This window comes from Protomyctophum bolini, assembly GCF_963924005.1.
Source record: "Protomyctophum bolini genome assembly, chromosome: 3".
Classification (NCBI taxonomy): domain Eukaryota; kingdom Metazoa; phylum Chordata; class Actinopteri; order Myctophiformes; family Myctophidae; genus Protomyctophum; species Protomyctophum bolini.
Window position 1 is genome coordinate 20,552,791 of NC_137864.1, and position 13,407 is coordinate 20,566,197.

The 13,407-nt window shown below is 44.6% G+C and overlaps 1 protein-coding gene across 2 annotated transcripts in view; it reads left to right on the plus strand.

The window, feature by feature from the left end:
• Window positions 1–13,407, plus strand: part of ndst3 (N-deacetylase/N-sulfotransferase (heparan glucosaminyl) 3) — a 63,223-nt gene that overhangs the window by 12,611 nt on the left and 37,205 nt on the right. For both annotated transcript variants that reach the window (XM_080757650.1, XM_080757649.1), the window contains exons 2-4: window positions 1,225–1,312; window positions 2,911–3,065; window positions 8,640–8,825. In XM_080757650.1, coding sequence (XP_080613776.1) covers window positions 1,225–1,312; window positions 2,911–3,065; window positions 8,640–8,825 — 429 coding nt within the window. The remainder of the gene's footprint in view (window positions 1–1,224; window positions 1,313–2,910; window positions 3,066–8,639; window positions 8,826–13,407) is intronic.

Consider the following 13,407-nt stretch of genomic DNA (forward strand, 5'->3'; position numbering starts at 1 on the left):
GGGGGGGGGGGACTGGGACGTGGAAGAATGATGGGGGGCAGAGAGAGAGAGGGGGGGGGGGGGGGTTTGCGGGGGATTTTAGAACTACGGAGGTTGGCAGGATGAAAAAGAAGCAGAGAGAGAGAGAGAGAGAGAGAGCACAGGGCAGATAGTTGGTATAGATAATGGAGTGCCAGGGACGGATGGAGAGCCGTGTCGGTGGGGGCGGAGAGCGCAGGGTTATTAGTCCACCCTCTAGAGGCTACTAATGCACTGACCTTCATTAACTTACACTGTGTGTGTGTGTGTGTGTGTGTGTGTGTGTGTGTGTGTGTGTGTGTGTGGCGCATGTGTGCGCACGCAGTCCCCTCAGTTAACTCTCATTACAGACTCTTTGTTTAAGGGCCAGTAAACTAATGAGTTCATTAAATAAGAATATAGCCCAGTGCAGTACGGTGGAGGGACACACAGGGACACACAGCCAGGGACACACAGCCAGGGACACACAGCCAGGGACACAGAGGGACACACAGCCAGGGACACACAGCCAGGGACACAGAGGGACACACAGCCAGGGACACAGAGGGACACACAGCCAGGGACACACAGCCAGGGACACACAGCCAGGGACACAGAGGGACACACAGCCAGGGACACACAGCCAGGGACACAGAGGGACACACAGCCAGGGACACAGAGGGACACACAGCCAGGGACACAGAGGGACACACAGCCAGGGACACAGAGGGACACACAGCCAGGGACACACAGCCAGGGACACACAGCCAGGGACACAGAGGGACACACAGCCAGGGACACACAGCCAGGGACACAGAGGGACACACAGCCAGGGACACAGAGGGACACACAGCCAGGGACACAGAGGGACACACAGCCAGGGACACAGAGGGACACACAGCCAGGGACACACAGCCAGGGACACAGAGGGACACACAGCCAGGGACACAGAGGGACACACAGCCAGGGACACACAGCCAGGGACACAGAGGGACACACAGCCAGGGACACAGAGGGACACACAGCCAGGGACACACAGCCAGAACATGAGGTTTAGTTGTCTCTGAGTGATTTATCTCTTCTATCTGTGCGTGAAGGTGTGTGCGCAAACTGCGCATTTGCTGCAGTTATGTCATTTTTGGAGTTAGGTGGTTTCCCCCCGACAGCAGAGATATGCACTTATCATGCAGTATGTCATATATATTTGCTTTCTGTCTGTCTCTGCAGGCTCTTCGTGACACTCAGGACCAGCTGCGTTCTCAGATCTCTAACTTTACCTTCAACCTGGGCTTCTCTGGAAAGTTCTACCATACAGGTAGTCTGTCTCTCTGTCTCTCTGTCTCTCTGTCTGTCTGTCTGTCTGTCTGTCTGTCTGTGAGTTCATGTTTATATGGTATCTGACAAGAGGATTATTATGAGTGTCCAGTGGAATACCAGAGTGTCTACCACAGACGAGGCAGTAATCTCTATGCTTACCAAGACAGAGATTATAATTCATCATGTATTTATACACAAATCCTACTACAATTTAGGCATTTAACAGACGCTCTTAATCCAGAGAGATTTACAGTAAGCAAGAACAAAAACATGGTAACACATCACTCGCTACTGTAGCCACTCTTACACTGTCAGTTATAACTTATAATTGCACTCAGCATTTTGAAGTGTAGTTTGCTGTTCCTGAGATTTAAACCATTTTCTGGCATTTTCAGGCTGCTCAATACTTAACATCGCTGACCATAAAGCCTACCACGGTTTGTTTGATTTCCGAGTAAGCCATTAGACTACTATGTACTGTATGTATTATGCATCATATGCATAGTTTATGAATTGAAAGTGCAATTGATTTGAAAAGTCTGGCCGAAAATGGCCCCCGGAGGAGACATTATTGACTTAACAGACAGTAAAGTTCAAATGTACGTCTTATTAACCACTGAAACCGTACTGTATGTCTCTATCAACCAGACACCACGTCGACCCTATTCGGATTCTGGTGGTGGGATGATGTTAAACATCCAAATCTAAAACATAATTAAAGCCAGTATTGGGTTTAGAAATGAAATATGTGGCCGACAATTACGGTATGTATTGAGCTGGTATGGGACTTTAACCCATTTCGGCCTGAAAAAAATGTCTTCTATATCCTGAGTTTTCTGAAAGACCCATGTTTCTATGTCAGTGGTTCTCAAACATATTCATGTCAAGGACTCCAAATATATATGACATTGGCCGCCGACCCCCATCTGACTTGGGGTCGGCGGCCCCAAGTCCTCTGACTTATCAGACCCGAACATGCGCTTTGTGACGCACACTCATTCCGCGGGACTTCGCAAGGAATGTTGGGAATGTTTTGCCCTCCCTTGAACACATACGCTCCAGAGCCGGAGAGGGGTCGTCTACGTTTATATGTCTATGGGGTGACATGTCATGCAGTAAAGGCCGTCGGGATTGGGAGTCGAACCTGCACGGCACACTGTCAGACTTGGACTACCGGGCCAAGGTGCCTGGACCGCTGAGCCACTTCCCAGGCCCATATACCCTCTCTACACTGAGCTCTGTGTGTACGAGGCAGCGGGCCTGCAGGCAGCTGAGCGATTTAGCTTTCATAAAGGCCCGTTGTGGTCGCACTGATGGATTGCATTGACTTTCTGCTCTCTCTCGGATAATAATAATTGTTTAAGTCTGTAACGTATCAGCGGTTTGAAAGCTATAAACAACACCAAGAAAAAAATATACACAGATAATCATCACCACGCCGCGCTGTCATCTATCGCCATGGTTTTCATCACCATGGTCACAGACATGCGGCGAGTGTTAACTTAATTATTTCTGTGTGTGTGTGTGTGTGTGTGTGTGTGTGTGCTGTTTGTGTGTGTGCGCGTGCTGTTTGTGTGTGTGTGTGTGCGAGTGTAGGCACAGAGGAGGAGGACGAGGGTGACGATGTACTGCTGAAGTACGTGGATGACTTCTGGTGGTTCCCGCACATGTGGAGTCACATGCAGCCCCACCTCTTCCACAACGAGTCCTCGCTCCTGGAACAGATGGTCCTCAACAAGGAGTTCGCTCTGGTAAGATACACACACACACGGACACACGCACACACACACACACACACACACACACACACACACACACACACACACCAGTGTTGTTTTTGGTGGCACATTTTATTTTAGTTTTAGTCATAGTCTCTTGAATAGCTTTCATTTAGTTTTAGTCACATTTTTGTCACCTGGAATGTTTTAGTGTTTAGTCTAGTTTTAGTCGACTAAATATCATAAGATTTTAGTCGACTAAATCAACTGTAGATTTAGTCGACTAAAATCTTATGATATTTAGTAAAATGTATTTTGTCGGGCCTTGATGCCGTCATAATGACTGATTTGACACTTGCTGAAAATAGCCGATCTGCCATTTTCAGCATGCAAGTGTAAAATGACTTATACTGGATCTCTTGTCCATTTCCATTTAGTTTTCGTCAGTGAAAAAAGGTAGTCGACGAACACTTTTCGTCATAGTTTTAGTCGACGAAAACAACGCTGACACACACGCACAGTCACACACACACACACACACACACACACACACACACACACACCTCAGTTGCACAAATTCACACGCACACAACACTAACGACGCGCAAGCTCACACAATGCATATTCATGCACAGAAAGACGACGTGTGTCTTTATGAAACCACACACCGTGTCTCTGTCTCTTTCTCTGTCACTTCCTCCGTCTCTCCTGTACCGAGGTGTACAGTACGCTCTCTCTCTATCTCTCTGCTTTCTTTCTCTCTTTTCTTACTGTGCATATATAATTACTCTGTCCGTCCCTCACAGCCCTCCGAGGCTGCGGCTGGTTATTAATCATCATTTCATCTGTGGCAGATCACATCCATCCTGGTCTGCCCACATGGGCGTCAAGGTGGCTATTAACCCATTTTGGGCGGGAACCCCTGTTGGTGTTTTAAGCATTATGTTATACTTATAGCTGTTGAAAAATAGCAGATCTACAAGCTTGCAGCGCAGCACTGAGTGCCGCGCTACGAGCTTGTAGCCAGGTCTGCTATTCTTTGAAGAATCTTGAAAATGTGGCGCAAATCTTTGAATATATATATATATATATATATATATATATATGCTTCTGGGGGGTCCCCTGAACAACATATTTTCAGATGGTGGTCCGCGGCCAAATAAAGATAATTCTGGGGGTCTTTGACGTGAAAACGAATGAGAACCACTGACACAGAAACATAGGGTTTTTATCTTTTATCTTTTAGAATGGGCCTCAGGTGGTCTAAATGGGTTAATGACAGAGACTGCAAGGTCTCGGGGGGGGAAATAAACAAGCAATCAGATACTAATGGTTGGGTGGTATATATATTAGCAGGGACTCTTTCACATCGCTTCTAATAAAGCTTTTATCGTGTGTGTGTGTGTGTGTGTGTGTGTGTGTGTGTGTGTGTGTGTGTGTGTGTGTGTGTGTGTGTGTGTGTGTGTGTGTGTGTGTGTGTGTGTGTGTGTGTGTGTGTGTGTGTGTGTGTGTGTGTGTGTGTGTGTGTGTGTGTGTGTGTGTGTGTGTGTGTGTGTGTGTGTGTGTGTGTGTGTGTGTGTGTGTGTTGAACTCAGGAGCGCCTTGGGGGAATTTCTTGATATTTATCACAAATGTCTACTTGGACCCAAGGATAGTGATCGAAGGTCACTGTGATTGATTGAAGTATTTATTAACAGTTTGCAGAATTACAGTACATTTAAAGCACAACTCGATATAAAAACTGTCAACTGTGTGTGGACGACACCATAAAGCATTACACTTGTTTACAAGAGGGTCCACCATGTTCAATCCATCACAACATTTAGAGACGTTCAGATTCAGATTTTACGGGGGCCAGTTTCGAAGGTGCCCTTTTGATGTGTGATGTTACAAAGTATTTTTGTAGTAAAACATGTCCGCTCGTGCCAAAAAAAAAGAAAGGTGGATGCCGAATGCAGAGGTTTCAACAAAAATATGGACTACTAAGTATTTATTTACTGAAGTCAGAGGTACAGTAGTAATACTAACCTATACTCTCACCAGCTTGACAAAACAGTGCCATTTACTGCTTTTTATATAGAAATAAAGTTGATATTAATGCATAATTGAGTTGTAGCCTTTCGGCCCAGCCATCCACTATATTTTCTGTTTCTCATTTGGCCCCTTGGGAAAGACAATTCCCCCCCTTCTGGGGGGGGATTGGGGGGGGTGTGTGTGTGTGTGTGTGTGTGTGTGTGTGTGTGTGTGTGCGTTTTCATTAATTCTATGGGCTCTTGTAATGTAGCATCACATACTGTATAGCCTCCATGGTTGAAGGTGAATGCAATCGTAAAGTGTTATGCCCCAACTTCATCTCTTAAAGAAAACACATGCACGCCACAGGCACACACACACACACACACACACACACACAATCACTCACCCCTCCCACCCCACCCATTGACTGTTGATGCTCACATGTGACAGTGTGTGTGTAGGAGTGTGTCAGAGCGAAGGACAACACCATCAGTCTACTGGTGGTGCATTCAGCATGAGCCACCTCTACAGCCGCTCTATGGCCCTCATTTATCAATCGAGTGTAAAATCTGCCACAGATTCGAGTGCAGGTTTCGTAGTACACCCACGTCGCCACGGCATTTATAAAGTGATCGCAAACAGCTGATCCTTCCATAATTTCGTTCTGACGTTAATAAATGTGACGGCTGAAATCTATCTGGCACGCCCTATGAAATCAAGCCTCGCCCTCGTTTTTGCGACTGAACACATGTTTACGACCTGTGGGAACCATGGAAACCATGGAAAAAAGGTTTCTCCCGTGCCTTGCCCGCCTCACGCACCTCTCTCACACACACACACACACATGCACACACACACACACACACACACGCAGAAGCACACGCAACTTGCAAGCCCACTGGTGTCTTGTTAAATAAAGAACGAACACCTGCATGAATTAAATAAAGTTGTAGGCCTACCCTGTCTGTTTTCCTCTCACCTCGCTTGCTTTGCTGCCATGTCCACGCATGCACGCATATACATGACACATCGACATCGCATCGCCATGAATGGAATTAGTTTGTAGGCTGGCCTATATTAATTTTACCCATTCGTGCGCAGTGCACGGCGAAGGCGTGATACTGCGCACTGCTGTGATATTAAAGTCCTGTGGGTGACATGCCTGCATGAGAGATAGGCTATCATGTCGTCAAGGCAGCTCACAATCAACGTTTATGTAGTGATTTGATCATTGATGAACGAATCATAAACATATGGATGAAGGCTTGCCGCTTGCGCTGGTATGTGTTGGCGACGCACGCCGCGGTCCCGTCCTCCCGACCCCCGAAAATGATCTCGCTTTTATCTGAACTGTCAAAACTGTCTAAGCACTTATAAATGGTGAATGATTAAGCCCCTTACGCCTATAGCCTGCTAGTACTTACTACAAATAGGCAAGCTGTATTGTATGCTTGTCATTGTCACTTGGAAATAAAGGCGTGCAGTCCATTCATGCCTTTAAAAAAATAATAATATCATAATCGCATATGCCGCATCACCGCGTCCGCATGCGCTCCAAAATCATCTCACAAGTGCGCTCGCATAACAAGTGTTTGATTAAGCACAAACTAATACATTGTAAACATGTTATATTGTTTTTAATTGCGCGATTTTAATTACTTGTAAAGTTGGAAATCTCTCTTTTGTTTTTTACATACACATACCGTTTTATATTAACATTTTAGGAGTGAAAACATATGTTTAGATGCCTGTGACAGTGTCAGCAGTTCAGACAATGCTGCTCCGCTTGTGTAAGAAAAGAAAAAAATGCGTACGCCAGCTGAGGAGCAAACGTGGATTTTGCACGTTGTCACGTTCAATTTCAAGCGTTGGCGGAAATGGTAAATGTCAAAAATGTCGGCAATTTCGGCGTGCACCCATATTTTGGCGTACGCACGGTTGATAAATGAGGGCCTATGTCTCTCTATCTATCTCTCTGCCCCTCTCTCTCTCTCTCTCTCTCTCTCTCTCTCTCTCTCTCTCTCTCTCTCTCTCTCTCTCTGCCTCTCCGCCCACCCTCTCTCTCTCTCTCTCAACCCACCATCCTAACCTCTCTCTGTCTGTCTGCCCCCCCACAAGCACACACACACACACACACACACACACACACACACACACACACACACACACACACACACACACACACACACACACACACACACACACACACACACACACACACACACAAAAATAAGTTCTTCTTTTATTCATTCCAAGCCCAGGGCCAGGATCATAACATCAACACAACACCCACCAAAGCCCTGTCCAAAAACAAGGTCAGGTTGTGTGTGTGTGTATGCGTGTGTCTGTGCGCGCGCTCGTGTATAAACACTGTTCTGACCCTGTCATCTTTTCATCCGTGTGGTTTATGTGCTCATAACAGCCAGGCGACCTCCTGTGTGTGTGTGTGTGTGTGGTGTGTGGGTGTGTGGAAGTTTTCACACTTTTAGACCATATCCGTGGTCATCATATGGGCATACCTAACAATGGATGCCAAAAGAATGGACAAATTCTCAACATATAATATACATAAAAAATATTTTGTATTACTTCCTGAAAACGAAAACGTGCTGCGTGATGACGTGTCGAGGCCCACATCGATAAAAGCCAATAAAAATGATGCTCACCCGTTATGAGTTATTATTTATTTAATTCCCATTCAAGATAACATCCAGACAGTGTATTAATCGGTTTCAACTTAATCATCACACTAAAATATGTATCTGAAAACATTATAGGGTAGAAATAAGCCACATAAGTGTCCCAATGTATGAATGAATGAACCATTGTAAAGCGCTTTGAGCACTTGGAAAAGCGCTATAAAAATGCAATTCATTATTAAACTGGTAAAGCTGGCCGACTAACTGACTTGTAAACAAACACTCCATGCTGTCCTGGGTAGCATAGCTACTGTCCCTAGCTACCGTGACCGTCCCATCCCCTGACGGTTCAGAAACTTCATAGCGGTGTTTCAACTTGAAACCGTCTGAAACTTCAAAATAAAATGTCCACCATTTCCGTTTCACTACGCCTTTAATGATGCTATTGATTACAAATGTAAGCCACCTGTGTTCATATAGAAAAAAGACGAGGCCAAGGCACCCTTTTTGAGTGGTGGAGCCACTCCAATGACTGTGTGTGTGTGTGTGTGTGTGTGTGTGTGTGTGTGTGTGTGTGTGTGTGTGTGTGTGTGTGTGTGTGTGTGTGTGTGTGTGTGTGTGTGTGTGTGTGTGTGTGTGTGTGTGTGTGTGTGTGTGTGTGTGTGTGTGTGTGTGTGTGTGTGTGTGTGTGTGTGTGTGTGTGTGTGTGTGTGTGTTTTTAGGGTGGCACTGTTGAGCTTCACACCGTGCACAGGTGCATGATGGGAAGCTGATTTTTAGTGTAACCGTACCGAACAGACTACTACAATAGCATTTGTTGACCACCACGTGTCACTGTTGCACTGTTCACTCAGTTAGTCAGTAAAATAGTCAGATCACAAATGTGAATGCAAATAAAGATGTTAAATGTGTATGTGTGCTCTCTCTCTCTCTTTCTCCCCCCCCCCCCCAGGAGCACGGCATCCCAGTGAACATGGGCTACGCGGTGGCTCCCCACCACTCTGGCGTCTACCCGGTGCACATGCAGCTGTACGAGGCCTGGAGGCGTGTGTGGAACATCCGGGTCACCAGCACAGAGGAGTACCCGCACCTCAAGCCAGCACGCTACCGCAAGGGCTTCAGCCACAACAACATCATGGTGAGTGATCCTCAGACACGCACGCACCCCTCACCTATACAAGGGCTTGTTTTCCTGGACTATGACGGAAAATGTACGTCGACTAACTTTTTTCACTGACGAAAACTAAATGGAAACTAAACGAAAACTAAAGCTATGATGACTAAAATATACTGTCGATTTCGTCAACAAATCAAAACTAGACCAAAATGTTAGGAAGGAGACTAGTGGACAAGAGATCCAGTAAAGTCATTTTACAATAGCCGATCTACAAGCTCACAACGCGTCGCAGCGTTGAGAGCTTGTAGATCGGCTATTTTCAGCAAATGTAAAATCTGCCATTATGACGGCTTCAAGGCCTGCCAAAATACATTTTAGTCGACTAAATGACCTGTAGATTTAGTCGACAAAAATCTTATGATATTTGGTCGACTAAAACTAGACTAAACACTAAAATGTGACTAAAACTAAATTAAAATGTTTCAAGAAACTAAAATCAAAATGTGCTGCCAAAAACAACACTGGCCACAACATCACGGTGAGTCCTCCTCAAACACGCACCACAGGTAGAGCAGGTTGTCCAATGATCCATGGGTTGGCGGTTCGAATCCTGTCTCCTCCTCCTGTCCACATGTCGAAGTGTCCTTGGGCAAGACACTGAACCCTACATTGCCTCCAGTGGTTGCCACCATTTGGTGTGTGAATGTAGGAAGTGAGGACGCTGGCGTCGACTGTTCGCCGCTTCACCTCCCAATGTACTGTAGGAATGAATGGGCCATTGTAAAGCGCTTTGAGTAGGCACGTAGTGCATAGAAAAGAGCTATAAAAATGCAAACCATTATTATCATTAATCCATCTACAAGGGCTTCAGCCACAACACCGTCATGGTGAGGAGACAGACAATCAAATAGTGAAACGCGTCATCCATCTGGGTTTTTTGCTCCCGATCACTTGATTTTGACCGATTTTACAATTTATTTCCGATACGGATATTTATATTTTTTTAGGACACTTATGCCTTCATCTTTTCATCATCTTCATCTTTTCATCATCTTTTATCTTTTTTTTTTCTTGGTTTGAAGGTTAATTTGTGACCTGTTAAAGTTGTGATGGTGATCTGTGCTGTGCCTGTTAAAGGTTTGATGGTGATCTGTGTGACCTGTTAAAGGTTTGATGGTGATCTGTGTGACCTGTTAAAGGTTTGATGGTGATCTGTGTGACCTGTTAAAGGTGTGATGGTGATCTGTGCTGTTAAAGGTGTGATGGTGATCTGTGCTGTGCCTGTGAACTGTTAAAGGTGTGATGGTGATCTGTGCTGTGCCTGTTAAAGGTTTGATGGTGATCTGTGCTGTGCCTGTTAAAGGTTTGATGGTGATCTGTGTGACCTGTTAAAGGTGTGATGGTGATCTGTGCTGTTAAAGGTGTGATGGTGATCTGTGCTGTGCCTGTGAACTGTTAAAGGTGTGATGGTGATCTGTGCTGTGCCTGTTAAAGGTTTGATGGTGATCTGTGCTGTGCCTGTTAAAGGTTTGATGGTGATCTGTGCTGTGCCTGTTAAAGGTTTGATGGTGATCTGTGTGACCTGTTAAAGGTGTGATGGTGATCTGTGCTGTTAAAGGTGTGATGGTGATCTGTGCTGTGCCTGTGAACTGTTAAAGGTGTGATGGTGATCTGTGCTGTGCCTGTTAAAGGTTTGATGGTGATCTGTGTGACCTGTTAAAGGTTTGATGGTGATCTGTGCCTGTGAACTGTTAAAGGTGTGATGGTGATCTGTGCTGTGCCTGTTAAAGGTGTGATGGTGATCTGTGTGACCTGTTAAAGGTTTGATGGTGATCTGTGCCTGTGAACTGTTAAAGGTGTGATGGTGATCTGTGCTGTGCCTGTTAAAGGTGTGATGGTGATCTGTGCTGTTAAAGGTGTGATGGTGATCTGTGCTGTGCCTGTTAAAGGTGTGATGGTCAGGGCTCGAGATTAACGGCGTCCCGACGTCCCGGGGACTGTAAAATATCTATTTGGGACGTAAATGTATCTCATCCGGGACGGTTTCGGGACGAGAGGAGTTTTTACACTGAAAATGCACATTTCGTGTGCAGCGATGAGCAGCATGATAATTTCTCCGTGCCGTCAACCAATGCTCTGTCGGACCAAACTAGTATGCCTCCCGTTGACAACAACAACGCACACACTACATTCACCCAACGGAATCATAGGAATTATATTGCTTTTTCCCCGTGGATGAGACATTTAGATTGAAAAACTATCGGTTGGAAGCGTGGATAAGACCATGGTTGTGTGTCACAGAAAGGTTCCATATGGACATGGGGCTATACACTACACCAACGTTTAACGTTAGCTTCCATGCTAGGCTTGCTAGCTGGCGTCGACATTAAATAATATGTTGGTATATAATCATCTGAAGCAACAGATGTTTTCTAATGCTCAGATTGTTCTGGAATTGCTGCCCCAACACTGTGGAATGCACACACCAAAACCAAAACGCTCTCATTCCACAGTTTTTATTGATTGTATTTATTATTATTATTATTTATTGATCCTTCGTCTTAGTATTCCCCCTAATAAAGTTGTTTTTATTTGTTTTCTCATGCCAACCATGTAATAGACATTTGAGTATTCATATACCTGCATTGCTGCACGTTATCTGTTGGACTTGATAAAGTAGCCTACACCAAAATAACAAAATCCATTTGAAAATAAAAATCACTGTTCTCAGGTCGAATATTGATATGCGATTAAAATGTGATTAATTTAGATTAATGAATTACAAAGCCTCTGATTAATTCGATTAACATTTTTAACCAAGCCCTATTTTTCATCTGGGAGCATTTTGACTAAATCAGTGTATCTGCAGAAGAAACATGAAGCCAGACAAGTAATGTACTGCATGTATTCAATACATGCAGTACATTATTTGTTTGGCTTAATTGTATTTCTATTACAATAGGAATACAGTTATTAATTTCAGAATTTGAGTGGTGCTTTTTGTACATTTTTTCCCCGGGACGGTATACATTTACTTCGGGACGGTTCAAATTGTATTTTGGGACGGTTCCGGGACGGTGGTGAAAAAAGTTAGTCTGGAGCCCTGGATGGTGATCTGTGCTGTGCCTGTGATTTTCTCCCTTCTTGGACAAACAGCGAGTGTGTTTGGGTTCTCACAGGAAACACACAGATGTGAATGGCCAGTTTACAAATGCTTCCTGCTCGATCAAAGACACTTTGTTGTTCCAGTGCAGTGTAGTGACCACAGGCGCCGAATTATGTGCAGTGCACGCTCTCGGGCGCGCTGGCCGACAGCCGCGCGCTCGTGCAGGGTGTGTGTGTGTGTGTGTGTGTGTGTGGGGGGGTTGATTGAGGAAATGAGCACTTGAAGCAAACATTCTATCCTGGATTTCAGCCGGATTCACTGCGTTCCATGGATTTGTATTGTTATTATTATTATTATTATTATTTGTATTGTCACTTTGTTTTACTCAGTCTGGACAGCAGCCTCGTATTTCCTAACGTCTGGAATGTGTTAACATAGCAGTTCATATAGTCTACTCTTCCCAAACATTCCCTATCATGACCTACACTACAGTGATGTGCAGGTCTTACATTCTAAACATTCCCTATCATGACCTACACTACAGTGATGTGCAGGTCTTACATTCTAAACATTCCCTATCATGACCTACACTACAGTGATGTGCAGGTCTTACATTCTAAACATTCCCTATCATGACCTACACTACAGTGATGTGCAGGTCTTACATTCTAAACATTCCCTATCATGACCTACACTACAGTGATGTGCAGGTCTTACATTCTAAACATTCCCTATCATGACCTACACTACAGTGATGTGCAGGTCTTACATTCTAAACATTCCCTATCATGACCTACACTACAGTGATGTGCAGGTCTTACATTCTAAACATCCCCTATCATGACCTACACTACAGTGATGTGCAGGTCTTACATTCTAAACATCCCCTATCATGACCTACACTACAGTGATGTTTAGGTCATACATTCTAAACATTCCCTATCATGACCTACACTACAGTGATGTGCAGGTCTTACATTCTAAACATTCCCCATCATGACCTACACTACAGTGATGTGCAGGTCTTACATTCTAAACATTCCCTATCATGACCTACACTACAGTGATGTTTAGGTCTTACATTCTAAACATTCCCTATCATGACCTACACTACAGTGATGTGCAGGTCTTACATTCTAAACATTCCCTATCATGACCTACACTACAGTGATGTGCAGGTCTTACATTCTAAACATTCCCTATCATGACCTACACTACAGTGATGTTTAGGTCTTACATTCTAAACATTCCCTATCATGACCTACACTACAGTGATGTGCAGGTCTTACATTCTAAACATTCCCTATCATGACCTACACTACAGTGATGTGCAGGTCTTACATTCTAAACATTCCCTATCATGACCTACACTACAGTGATGTGCAGGTCTTACATTCTAAACATTCCCTATCATGACCTACACTACAGTGATGTTTAGGTCTTACATTCTAAACATTCCCTATCATGACCTACACTACAGTGATGTGCAGGTCTTAC